Genomic DNA, 14,261 nt, shown 5'->3' with positions numbered 1-14,261 from the left:
AAAAAAGAGCCTGCCTGCATCACTTAGAATTCTGAATGACACCCCAAAAAATCTCACTGATGCGACACTGAGCAAGTTGTCAAATATCAGCGCTCATTGGATATAGATGTTAACATTGCCCACATGATCTGTGCCACACTTCATGTAGATGATACTAGGATGGGGCTTGAAAAGGCTAGTTCAAAAGAAAATATGCAAAGAAAGAAAATGTAGGCTCAAAAAATTTGGGGTTCGGATGGGTTTTCGTGTGCATGTAGAGAAAAGACATGATTCATACCATAAATCACAACTGCTCTGTAACAGCCTTTGGCTGGTGTTCCATTTTAACGGCAATAACAGTGAGTTGCAAAATTAGACTGGGGGTATTTCTGATAATTTTTGAGTTAGTGTTAACGTGTATGACTATCAAAATGCCACAACCTGATATGTGTATTTCATCCTTTCCTAGGTTTTTTGCCTGGCTTGTTGAGATATTTGCACAATTTTTCTTACACTTGGATCTGACACTTGATACACTTGGTTTATTTGCTGCAAGTGGCATCAAGATAAGATTAAACAATGGATTAAAAATTGTAAGTGACCTTCTAATTATCCATGTGCCAACTCTTTTGGTTAATCAAGAAGTGTGTTGCCCAGATCAAATCTCCTGTTTACCAAAGAGTTGTCAAATCTCTAGTGATATGATATGAAAGAAAGTATATGAAGTATCTATTATCACTCTCAGGGCTACCAATAATGTCCTTAAAGTGCCACTATGATGAAATTCTCGATATCCATTTTTTTACATTTTCGTACACAACAGGTCTTTCCTAGATATCTTGCTAAATTTCAACCCATTATGAGCATTATAACTCGCGGTTTTTGGACCTTTATTTCTGAGAATTTATGGTCTCCATTAATTTCCTTGTTCCAAGTCTTGGTTGAGAATTTGAGAAAATGATGTCATTTTCTTAAAAATACCGCACTGGTTGAAATTATAATGACAATTAATGTAAAAAATTGCACAAATATATGAGCCAGAGTTTTTGTTATTCTTTACGCGAATTGCTGTACTGATTGTTATCATAATTTCAACCTGTGTGGTATTTTTGAGGAAATGACGTCATTTTCTCCAATTCTCAACCAAGACTGTAAATTCGCGGAAATAAAGGTCCAAAAAACATGAGTTCTAGTGTTTGTAATAGATTGAAATTTGCCAAGATATCTAGGAAAGACCTATTGTGTATGATAATGTAAAAAATTGAGTATCGAGAATTTGATCATAGTGGCACTTTAACACGTAGCACCTGTTATAGCTGAGCATCCTTGAAGGACCATTGAAGTTACAAGTGAACTTGCCTGTAGTTGATGCAATTCACCCATGAAGTGATTCTTAGCACTGCAATGGCTGAGCTTATTTTGGTTTGCCTTTCTGGGGTCAACAAGAGGTGCACCTTTATGCAAAATTGGTAAACTTATTGTTTTGGATTTGGTTAGGTTGACCTCTCTGTGACTGGCATACTTAATTTCCTTAGTTTCTGTCAGCCTTTGTAACTGAGGAGAACACATTGTCACACTTAACACCCGATAGCATCTTTTATGAATTAGCATGTAGGTGTGAAAAGAAAATTTATGAAGTACAATGCTGCTCAAAGTAAGAACCCACCTTTCATCTTCTTTCCTGTCAAAAACTGGTCATCAAAAGCATCTAAAGAAAAGTGTGACCTTTACATGTTTCAAACTCAACAGTATACAGATTTGAGGTGTGACATGTGCAGTTGTTTATATTTTGCTAATTATCTATGCCATGGTTACTGCTTACACATTGGAGATCTTTATACAGCACCAAGCACTCAAAAAGTAAGTTACCACCTCAGACGAGATATCCTGTGAGAGCTTTAAAAAGCTGTAAGTATGGCTACTTGAACTTCTCGCGAAATTTTAATAGCCTAGTGGAAAGCAAACATGCAGCAACAGCAAAACTTTGCGCACTCTGGTGAAGCTTTGCTTGTGAGCACTGGCCACAGAACTCTGTTGTTTGCCATGCTTATAAAAGATGTAACATTACTCTTGTTATTTTCAACTCTACACGTGGCTTGAGAGTGGTATCTGTGAATATGCCGCAAATTTTTCTGTTTTAAAGCAAAAATGTATTGTTTATCACCTGCACAGTGTTTACACCTGTACATGTATGCTGAAATTTCTTCTTTTCCTGATGATTGTAGCAGCTTCTTTTGCCAAGCGAATGTTGTGATTAATGAAGTCGTTAACTTCACTTTAGTAGGTCCTTTTAATTTAGAATCATCTGTATACATGAAGGAAAGTATTGTTGAAAAGAGTTCACATTGTCATGATTAAAAGCAAAATAGACCATTTTTGGTTTTTGAGTGGTTCACAATTTTCAAAGCTGTGGACCAAATTGTTGTTTTTGATGGATGATTGACGGGTGTTGTTAACACTGCCGGTAAGTGCATTCTGTGACACAGCTTATCTTGCAGCATTTGCTATTAAAACTTCTATAAAGCCATTTCATTTTTAAAACGCTTCTTTTCTTTTAGGGTTCTCCAAAAGCCTTCTATCGATCAATCAGCAGTCTTTGTTTAACTTGAAGGCTAGGCGAATTCAGCATCAACACAACTAATATGACCAAAAGATTGTAATCTTTGCATCAATGGCTCGACAGACTTTATCTTTCTTGGTAAGCACCTTCAACAAGTGAATTATAATCAACACAACTTTCAGTATTCAAACTGATGTCCTAACTGCGTTCCATTTCACATTCCATTTTACTCTTTGAACACATCTTTCTAATTCATGCGCATTTATTATCACACAACGTGTAGTATCATGACACATTTTCAATTTGTTGTGTCATCAAAATTCACTTCCTCACTCACTGTGCAGATTTACCAAAGTTCTCTTTCCAATGGTATGTTAATTTTTAATATTGTTTGCAATCAAATGTTTTCATGAAAACAAGAGAGTTAAAAGACATGCACACATATGCAAATTCACTTGGCTGTGGACTAAAAATAATCTGCACTCAATTTGCACTTTACTCATCGATTACTCAAGCACTTCAACTAAGGTCTTGATTTGAGAGATTATAAAAATTGTTTCCATTCAGTTTCTTCATTTGCAATGATAGTGTTGGGTCTTGTGAAGCAAGTTTCCAATCAAAAGCTGTCGTTCATATTTATGCAAAGTCAATGGGCTACGAGGAAAAAAATAAAACGACTGCTGAATGCGAGTTTTTGCCTGTGTTTTTGGTGTTCATTTTTTATTACTTCCATTTATTAAGTGTTTTGCTTGCAAGTACATGTGTATAAGTTTTTTTCTCTTGAAGTAGCGTGTAAAACAAGAGCCAGAAAAACTTGATGCTCTCGCAGGGTAAACTTCACGGTGTCACGAGAAATCAATTGTTTTCGCGCAAGCTAACTGGCTGTTGTGAGACAAGACTCTCTCCTCTCGAGATGAGACCCTTGTCTCACGAGAAACAAGATGACAGGTGGTAACTTACTTTTGAGCAGTTAATATTTTACTAATTATCTATGCCATGGGTACTTGTTGCATACATGAGGGTGTCAATGGGGTATAGCCCTAGTCAGTAAACAGCTAAAAATAAGCCATTATTCAGTAAACTTTTAGAAATAATGTATTTAGGCGGTAAGCAGTAAAAAAGGAGATTAGCCAGTTTGTAGTTGTATGATTTTATGGTTGTTAAATGAGCATTAGATGACCCCCATTCGCAAAATAAGTCACGATTGAAATGAAATCAGTTTCTGATTTTTTTTTTTACAATTATGTTAACTTAACAACTTTTTTTGCTTGTTAAGTCTACTTGGAACAGAAGAAACTACATGATTGTTTGGCAATAGATGAGACTAAGGTTGTTGGGTGCTCCCTGGGAATGAAATAGGGGTGGTGGCAACACACCCTGCAAAGTAATGGTAATAAATGTGGTAGCAACACACCCCACAGGTAATGGTTGAGCTAACAAGTGTGGCACATGCTACACCTGGCTAGTAACTAGAAGCTACGGTGGGTCAAGGTTCCCACCCAGCCTGCTACATGCACTGCTACATGGCAGGTGTACTCAAATCAACTCCCAAATACTGCCTGTTTAAGGCAATATAAAGCTAAGTAGTTGGAGCAGTGCAGTGTCCTTCCTGTGGGTTCCAGATGCTCTGTACTGAGGTGCTAGCAGTGACTAGTAGACTACTGTACCTGTAGGTACTCTCTGAAGAATGGATGGCGAGGTTCTGATGTAGAGTGTGAAGCAGTTGCTAGACCACCATCCCAATGTCTGAATAAACTGGCCTCTGTTGCAGTTGCAGCTGTCCCAATCCTGAAGCTGTGAGAAGCATAGTATTATGGTATCGAAGTTTTCCAGAAGTGTCAGATGAGGTCAAAGTGAACTAAAATTTACATTTGTATCCTAAATATGTTGTTATTTTTCACGGAAATGCAACACCCTTTGGCCGTTAAGTACTGCATATGCTCAAAGTGGATCATCTTTTATACATTAATCAGTGCATATTTTGTTGTTTTTATGGTTACAATAGCAAAAAAACATCATTACATGCTAAACAGGTAACCCCATTGACTCCTTAATATGTAGTGTTCACCCTCCTTGTCCAATGCAAGTGTAGTAAAGCAGGAACTTTAAATCCTTTTTAAAGATAATCTTTAGAAAGCTAGTAGTACCACTAAGTCATTTGAGCAGGAGAAGGGTATTCATGTCCTCTGCTGATGAAAGGGGAGGCACACCATGCCAAAGTTAGTCATTCAATGAATTTTGCAATGTTGTAAGGCTTTATTTGATTGGGAAATAAAAAGTCTTTTCAAACATTAACAAACTTTGTAATAATTATTATTGCTATCTTCACTGTATGTAACCTTGAATAAAAATGATATGTAATATTATTTTCTTGTTAGGGGATAGAAAAAATATGTCTTCACTGCAAGTGGACATTGAATGATTCAAAGTAAGTTTTCATAGTCACATTAGCAATAGAAAGTTTTTATTAATTTTTATTTTTGGTGGTTATTCTGATGTCCAATGTCAAGCAAAAACTAAACAAATGATAAAAACTGATGTTTAGGGGCCACAGTGATGCCATTGTCAGGGTAAGTAATCAAAATTCTGCAGTGTTAGATATACATGTAGTCCACCAAAATTTGCATAAGGCTAGGACAGAGTGAGTTAAGCCAAACTACACATCAAATACATGTACCTTAGCCTTAACTGAGTCTTAGGGTTAGGGTTAGGGTTAAGATTAGAGTTAGGGTTCAGACTTATATTTATTCATTTCTTATAGACCTTGGGAACACTGAGTAGGTTTTCAGGGTACCTCTTGCATGCTCATTTGGAAAATGTTTATAGACAGACCATGAATTCTGCTTGTGTGCTGCCAGCCCATGTCAGGCAGCTACAGGCCACATTACAAGAAGTAGACAACACATTGTTGGTTGATAAGCTGTGGTTTTTTCTTTTGGAATTTGAGCTCACAAACATGGGTTGGGTATATTGGAATAAGAACGTTCTCTGGTTAAAAATATATTAAAAACATAAACTTTCGGCTATCAGTCTATAGCCTTTAACGAATGAAAAATGTGGTGCGCAAGCGAAAATATATACGAATGGGGTGCGAAAAATTGAGACTAAAAACAAGCGTGAAAAAAGCAAGAAGATAAAAATGTAAATGAGGCCTGATTACAATAAAATAGAGTATTGCCTAGGCAACGGTTTTGAGTTGTTATCCGCGTCGACGGTTTTTGCTGTGTGCCAAGATTCTAGTGTTTTTCGAACGCGGTAATTGCCTTTGTCAATGACACAGGCATTGTTGAAATCAATGGAGTGATTGTTTTGCCAGGCATGGTTGGCAACATTAGAGCCAGTTGAATAGTTCTTCAAGTTTCGTTGATGTTCCTTTTTTCGGGTTTGGAAGCATCTTCCGGTTTCTCCTATATAATCCCAAGGGCAGTCTTTACATGGAATTTTGTAAACAACATTACATTGGAAATCTGGGGGTTGTCTGAACTTTGGTGACGGGAATTCTTGTTGAAGGGTTTTAAGTGGTTTGTTGACAACTCGGATATCATTTTTGCGGAGTAATCTTGTGAGGGGCTCGGTTAGGCCGCTGATGTAAGGGAGACATGCAAAAGCCTGGTACGTATTAGATGGATCAGCCCATTTGAAGAACATAGAAACCAGTTCTTCTGGTGGAGGAACTGAAGATGGGGGTGGCTTCCTATTGAGGATGTTAGAAATAACAGCTGGTGGGTAACCATTAGCTTCTAACGTGGCCCTAACATGATTGGTTTCACGTGTTTTTCCTTCAAAGCTGCTAGGGAGGTTGGATGCCCGGAACAGGAGGGTCGAGGCCGTGCTGATTTTGTGATCTTTTGCATGATGGGAAGAGAAATCCAAATAACGGCCAGTATGGGTTGGCTTCCGAAATATATCAATAAAGGCAACTCCATTTCTTCTGGAAGCCAAGGTGTCTAAGAAGGCAATTTGGCCGTTGTTTTCAAGTTTGATTGTGAAAGAAATTTTGGGATCACAGGCGTTAAGAGTATCGTGGAAGGAAGAAACGGTGTCTTTCTTGATAATCACAAAGCTGTCGTCAACATATCGTTTCCAAACCCTTGGTGGGACTGGTGAGGTACTGATAGCTAAATCCTCGATCACTTCCATACAGAGGTTAGCAACAATGGGGCTAACTGGACTGCCCATTGCACAGCCGTGGATCTGTTTGTATATGCAGTTATTATAGACAAAATAATTGTTTGAAAGAGTGAAATCCAGTAGAGAAATGATGTCATCTGTGCTGAGAATTGTTCTGGATCGTAATGTGTTGTCATTGTTTAATTTGCTCCGAATGTATTCACAGGCTTTGTTGACTGGAATAGCTGTGAAAAGCGACACAATGTCAAATGAGACCATAACTTCATCATCAGGGATTTCCATATTAGCCACTTCTTTGGTGAACTGTGAGGAATTGAGAACAGAATATCCATTGTGATTCTGTATCGGCGATAGGATTTCCGAAAGGAACTTGGATGTATTGTAAAGGGCGGAGCCAATGGAAGAAACAATCGGCCGAAGAGGGAAGCCCGGTTTGTGGTGTTTAATAGAACCACGGATGGCAGGAGGGGAACCGTCTGTAGAACGGAGTTTGCGATAAGTCAATTCATCAATCTTATTTTGTCTTTTATGATCGAGGAGTCTGTTGTTCAATTCTTTTTCAATTTTAGAGAATGGTGACTTGTCGACTGGATGGTAGGTGTCACGGTCAACAAGTAGGGCTTCCATTTTTGTGTCATAGTCTGTTTTGTCCATAACAACAAAACAGTTGCCTTTGTCAGCTTTCATTATCACACGTTCATGGTCATCTTTAAGGTTCTTTAGGGCTTTCAATTCGGCTTTGGTGATGTTGCTATGTGGTGGAGGTAGAGCTCTGTGGAGCAGAGAGGCAGAGGTAGTTCATATGGCGTCCTTCGAGTCATCGGGAAGGCAGACGATGGCGGCTTCAACTTCGGAGACGATATCTTTGACAGGGATAGTTCGTGGGGTTGGAGCAAACTTAGGGCCCTTCTCAAGGAGGGAACGTTCTGCCGCAGAAAGCGGTTTTTGAGATAAATTGATTGCCCAGTTTTGTTTGTTGATCGTGGTAGGGTGGTCATCAACAGCTTCTAAACTTAGGTTGTTGAACTTGTTCTCATGTTCTCAGGCCTCATTTACATTTTTATCTTCTTGCTTTTTTCACGCTTGTTTTTATTCTCAATTTTTCGCACCCCATTCGTATATATTTTCGCTTGCATGCCACATTTTTCATTCATTAAAGGCTATAGACTGATAGCCGAAAGCTTATGTTTTTAATATATTTTTAACCAGAGAACGTTCTTATTCCAATATGTCTTATCCTGGTTACAGTTCTATTTTTATGGGTTGGGTAGTTGTGTGCACTCTCTACCGAGGTTTATTTTACTACAAACAGAAAATACTTACAAGTCATAGGTTGCAGCTGATACAAAACTGATGAGTAGCTTTAATAAATAATTATTATACTGACATAGTAAAGGAAGTCTCGGTATGACAGAATTGTACTTCATGCACTCTCTGTGAAAAACTCCAAATGTTTGATTGATATCTAAAATGGAAATCATGATATGTACAGCATTTACATGTATGTAAAAAGAATTGTTTATGCAAATATTCATTAATCAGACAGCACAAAACTCATTCAAGCTTTTAAATTATTAATTCAACATTCACATTTTTTTCTCGAACAGAAGTTCCAATTTTTTCTTAAAATGTGCAAAGACCTAGTTTCCCTCTGCTAAGGTGGCAAGTTGTTCCATATCATAGCATCTCAATATTTTACTGACGAACTGGCTTCCATGTCTTGTTCTTCAAATACTGATACAATTAATGTCTCTATGTAAATTTCTATATGTAAATGATCTGGTATGATGTTGATGGATAGAATTGGTCTGAGAAAGAAGTTGGAAAGTTTCTTGGAAACTGAACCATAAATACATCAAAACTCCAATTAGATAAGAGTTGAACTCATGTATGTTTAGTTCAATAACTTTTAACAGGCTAGCTTGTGACACTTTACAGTATAAGTAAGTACAAGAAGTCACCATGAAATCATAGTTTGATGCTTACTACTAATTTTATTCATCCACCAACACACTGAAAATGGCCAATATTTAATTCAATTTGTGAAGTGAATTGTTAAAATTTGTAGCTGCTGAACCTAATTAAAATCTGTGGATTTTTTGGTAAATTTCTTAATTAGCACATCAGTTTACCGACACATATGCTGAAAACAAAGGAACAAGTTAGATCTTTGGCTTTTTCATTAATATTTTTTAGAGATCAGTTATAAAACTGAAACTTGTGAATTATGAGGGATGAGATATATCATGACCAAAAACAATTTCATCTTGCTGCCAAATGTTTTGTTATCTTTGTTTTCACTTCTTGCTCATAGACTAAAGAAAAGGAGTGTTATTCATAGTCTGCTTTCAACTTTGTGATTTTGACTTTTCTTACATATATACGCTAACTTGTTCAGGGAGAGCATTTATTAATATTTATAAAGGGAATGGTATTTTGATGAACTTAGACAGTCTGTAACTGTGATCAATGTAGCTTGATTGATTCCAAATGCAGAGTTCCTTAAATAGCATTTTAATAGCAATAACAGAAGCATAACATTACTGTTCTAAAGAGTTATTAAAATAAACCAAAACATGCTTAAGGGGGTAGGATACCTTAAAATATGGCGATGTTCATGAAAAATTCAATTTCTTGGAAATACCAGGCTTAAGACCCTTGAGGACTTGTCAAAAAACTCTGAAACGATCTTGGCGAATTTCCTTCCAGATGAGTGTGAAATTTAAGGAAAGTACACAGTGGTATAAGTTTTTTCACGTAGCAACGGCCATAGCAACAACTGTTTACTATAAGAATGTGACCAAAAAAATAGATTATTTTTAACTTATATGAATGAGACTATTTAGAAAAAACTTTTAAGACATGCACAACTCGATTGGTATAATTATTTGTGAAAAGCTTTGCCTCAAATTGCCATCACAGGCTCATTCATTTCCCTTATGAAAAGGAATATTTCCCACAACTGCGGTAACTTTTTACAAAATAGAACAACCATTGCACCCCCTTCCCCGAGATCCAATCTGCACCCCCCCCCCCCCGGCTATTTGTGGCTCATTAAATGCTTAATACTTTGTGTAAGAAACTTAAAGTGCATTTTTCTCAAAAGTTTACTTTTGTACCGACTGACTTCGCGCCAACATTTCTACTTTGCAAGGTTTTTAAGTAGAATTCCCGAAACTTGGGCTCATCAAAGACCAATAGTGTCATGATGTTATAAACGAAAAAAATCGTAACATTTTAAGGTCTGTCACGTGCCAGGAGATGATCGGTCCACTGGGTGTGGTATGAAATAAGGTTATTTCCAAATAAAACCTGTAAAAAGCACTGAAGATTAGAGTTAACTGTCAAAACTTAGGTTCATTGCACAGAACAAAACAGAAACTTACACGATATGCTCATTTGACAGTCAAATCTTGTTTTGTAAAAGAGCAGGAAGTGTTGGCGTCAATACTATAAAACACTACCCCAAAAGGCTGTGGCTGGTTTCCATAGCAACCCTTTTGAGTAAAACTCTAGAAATTTAATTTCTCTTCTTGAGCGCAATAGCACACAATTGATCTTTCTTCACCATATTTAAACAAACTTTTTGGTCCATTTGAGGGTATCCTACCCCCTTAAGTGGAAGGGTTTGTAAGAGGTCTTTTGAGGTAGTGATCACAGATTGAATCCTCATGTACATGCAAGTAAACATATTCAAGTTTTGTTAAATATCCAATGAAAAATTGTGCCTCATACATGTGTAACAGGCAAATCTGCCGATTAGCTGGAAGGCAGCTCTACTTAAAGCACTAGTATAACCTCCAGGAAATGTCACACATCAGACTGTCTTAAAGTCAAGTGACAACAAGAGACTCTGCTTGTCCAGCCCCCCCCCCCCCCCCCCACAGTTTATCTGCTACCTGTGCAATTGTCTTCTAACACCCCAATTAATGTGTGTAACTGTATATGTCATAATGTTACAACCCACTTCCCTGCAATGGCCACTTTTCAAGTCAAGTTCAGCTTTATTCCCTTGACTTGCAGGAGGCTGTTTACGGTGGTATTTAGAAGTGTTGTGATAGAAGTTAAGAAGGGAAATGTCAACACCAATCTTCACCAGCATCGAGATCCATCAGCAAGCTCTAGATCATCAAGCAAATTCAGTGAGTGTTGCAGTTTTGTAGATTTCTTGGTAATTTTTGATTAAACTATATTGTATGCTTTTGTTTGAAAAAAAATGTGCTAATGAAGATAGTTTGTTGACTTCCATGCAGGTAAATACTGTGGAACCCCATTACTCCGCTCACCAACAGGCCAGAAAAATCAAGCCATATTAACGGGATGGCCATATTAAAGGGGTTCTATATTAAATAAGAAAATGACTGACTGAGCTTTTGTTTGGGCCAGAATAAAGAGGCTGTAATAATGAGGTGGCCATATCAACAGGGTGGCTGTAAGATGGGGTTCTACTGTAAATAGATAATTTTACTATTAATAAAAGTGTGTTAAATTCACTGAGTGTTAATGGAAAAGCAATCTCCCAGCTGACTCAATGTTAAATTGTTATCAGTAACAAAATTCAGACTCCTTTGGAAAGTTCTTGTAAACAAAAGTAAGTTATTAATCCATTGGGTGTAACAGGGAATTACAAAGAGCAAGTATTTCCCAGGAATCTACATGTATGTAGTTAAGAAATTACCAGGAATTTAGAGACCCTTTTGTTTCTGTTGTTAAATTGTTTTCATATAAAACTTTTCTCACCTGAAACTACAGCACCTTACTATAAATTTATAATATGTGCACGCATATAAAAATAAACTTGTTTCCTTTCAGTTGCAGTGCATAAGCAAACAATAACAAGGCTTCTAAGAAAATGCTGCCAGGTTTGTCGTGTTTATTAATAATTGCTCTTTACATTCACTAGATAATAATATTTCCAAATTTGCAAAATAGTGGCAGACAAGATATAACTTTGAGATACAAACACACAGTTCAAGTTTGAGAACAGAGAATTTAGGAATTTGATACTATTTGTATTCAGTAGATAATCATAATTAGTATATTACATGGAAGTCAGCAAAAAGGAAAAGGATGAAGATTTGGATTGCTAGCAACATCTCATACAAATTACATGTAGTTAATAAATGTGATCAAGATATAATCTAACCTGCTAGCAACTATAAAGTTTTCTTACTAGATAGACTGTAGAATTTGGTGACAGGCCTAAACAGACTTAGCTGGTAAGGAAGCGTGGGGGAAATGTCTTCTACTGCCTACTAGGTTAAATTTAGATAAAATAAATGAACAATTTAGAAATGCAAGCAAGCATTGAGATAGACCACCTTGCCTAGCCCCACTGGAGTTGAACTCAGGGTGAATATAGAGAGCAGGTCTTGCTAGGGGTCAGAGTGGAGGATTTGAAGCTAAGACCACTGGTGGGGTAACCTCTGGGCCACAATCTGTCTACATGCCAACAAGAAATCAAAAAATGATAGTGTAATGTGTTCAGAACGGTCATACACTCAGTAAAATTTAGATAATCCCCCATCCTGCATTGTGCAACATTAATGAGTTGCCTTTTTTTTCATAGTCCTATGGCAAGTCATTATCACATTGCATGATGATTAGTGTTAAAAAAATCGAACATAGTTTATAACCTCCACTCTTCCCAAGTGATAACTTGTAAGTATTTGAATGTATAATGTGCATAATATTGTATGTTTGAAATTTTTTGACAGTACATAGGCATTCAGGTTTCCAGTATAGAGGTTCTACTTAGTAGCCAACCTTCTGGTTCAATTACCAAGTGCAGTTTTCCTGATGGAGTGCAGTTTTATTCCAAACCTGAGAATGATTAGTAAGTTAAATTTATTGCTTTTGTCTACTATTGATCAATGGGCTCACAGAATTCATTGTATTCAGCTTGTATCTATGCCATCTAGTGTTGCAGTACCTGACTCGTCATCAAGCAAAATGTTACCGGTAACAACAGATAATAGATTGAAAAAGATAAGATAATGGATGAATAAGGTCTGCCTACCCCTACCTTCATGAAATATGTAATCTACATCAACAGCACTTAAGTGTGACAAAAACTGTTGAAGTTGACCAATCATAGTATACAATTAAAAAGTTTTGTTAAAAATGCTAACTCCTCTTTGTTTACCTCTTGTGCTTTTTGATGCTCCCCGTCTAAGCAAAAGCCTGGAACAGGCTACAGAGTAGGACAAATTTTTATCCAGTACTAAAACTGACACTAGATCTGTTAATTAATTTAAAGAAAAACAGCAATTAAGTTGTTAACTTCTCTGTTTACCTCTTGTCCTTTTTGATGTGCCCCGTCTAAGCAAAAGCCTGGAACAGGCTACAGAGTAGGACAAATTTTTATCCAGTACTAAAACTGATACTAGATCTGTTAATGAATTTAAAGAAAAACAGCAATTAAGTTGTTTTGTTTCAAAGAGAAGGTGCTGGATTAATTATGTGATCAATATTTTGTGTTTTTTAATGAGTGATAGCTAGCATAGCATAGCTAGAATGAGTTAATAATTCACTTGCTCGGCCAGTCAGTCAGTCTTGTTTGTTTCTTGTTTAGGCCGATAGGTCATAAACAATTTTTTGGTGGTAATTCTGCTGACCAGGGTATTTCGTGAGTATTTCACCAACCATTGTGAACAAAATGGCTACCAAACCGAAAAACTGATCTTTTGCGTTTGGAGTTAAACAAAAGCTCCCAAATTAAAGACTATTTGCTATGCAACAAAGGTGGTTGTATAATTAGATCCATCGATAGCTTTGACAGTGGCTTTTAACCAAAACTTTGCCAAAAATCACGTGCAAGGGTTTCACTCAAAGTGTTTTTCTTTCGTGAAGAATTATTTCAAATTTCCATATAGTTTCATTTTTTTTTATATAATAATTTTACTTTTATTGCTTGAACATTTCTATTTTCCTTTATAAATGCAAACCATCTCTTAGTAGCTCAGAGAAGAAAAGAAAAAAAAATTGCCTACATGAGGATTGGAACCATGGACCCTTCAATCCGAGTTCTGATTCCCTGACTGAATCCTTACCACTGTGCCACCTTGTAATAATGAATTAAATGTGAGGAAATGCACCTACTGATTCATCACAGTTTGGTTGAAACTGCTGATTGATTGATGATTACTTCGGGCTTAAATGTTTTCTGCTTGATATCACTCAATGTGCTCACCAGGTGACTTGTTTTTCTGGCCGTGCTATCTATCATGGACATTTTGGATGCTGGACGGGTTTTTCGTTCTCACTCTCCACTGAGGTCAGGAGTTTGCTTGGCATGTACTTGTGTTTGTAAAAGTCATCTGACTACAAAGTGCATGGTTTGTTCTAAAACCTTAGTGATTCACCATTTTTGGTCAGTTTGGGGCCTGCTGTCGTGTGATTCAGATTCAGATTTTTTATTAATTGACACTATTTACAGACATATTTCACTGTCACACACTATTACAAAAAATTCATTAATTAAAATAAGGAAAATATAATAATAAAACCAAAACAAAATGTGCTCAGTGACCAAAGAAGCATATGCTATCATGTTGCTCACTGACACGTTCAAAAATAAAAGACAAGACAC

At 36.8% G+C, this 14,261-nt stretch overlaps 2 protein-coding genes across 7 annotated transcripts in view; one reads left to right on the top strand and one right to left on the bottom strand.

Annotated features, from left to right (window-relative positions):
• LOC145462359 (bridge-like lipid transfer protein family member 2) overlaps positions 1–14,261 on the top strand; it is a 274,690-nt gene that overhangs the window by 834 nt on the left and 259,595 nt on the right. For all 6 annotated transcript variants that reach the window (XM_081445856.1, XM_081445860.1, XM_081445857.1 and 3 more), the window contains exons 2-6: positions 449–572; positions 4,918–4,967; positions 10,694–10,812; positions 11,483–11,532; positions 12,388–12,506. In XM_081445856.1, coding sequence (XP_081301982.1) covers positions 449–572; positions 4,918–4,967; positions 10,694–10,812; positions 11,483–11,532; positions 12,388–12,506 — 462 coding nt within the window. The remainder of the gene's footprint in view (positions 1–448; positions 573–4,917; positions 4,968–10,693; positions 10,813–11,482; positions 11,533–12,387; positions 12,507–14,261) is intronic.
• The window catches only part of LOC145462449 (cyclic GMP-AMP synthase-like receptor 2), a 266,104-nt gene that overhangs the window by 9,918 nt on the left and 241,925 nt on the right, over positions 1–14,261 (bottom strand). The window lies entirely within an intron of this gene.

This window comes from Orbicella franksi, chromosome 12 (assembly GCF_964199315.1).
Source record: "Orbicella franksi chromosome 12, jaOrbFran1.1, whole genome shotgun sequence".
Taxonomy (NCBI): domain Eukaryota; kingdom Metazoa; phylum Cnidaria; class Anthozoa; order Scleractinia; family Merulinidae; genus Orbicella; species Orbicella franksi.
This window is presented reverse-complemented; position numbering and strand designations above follow the sequence as displayed.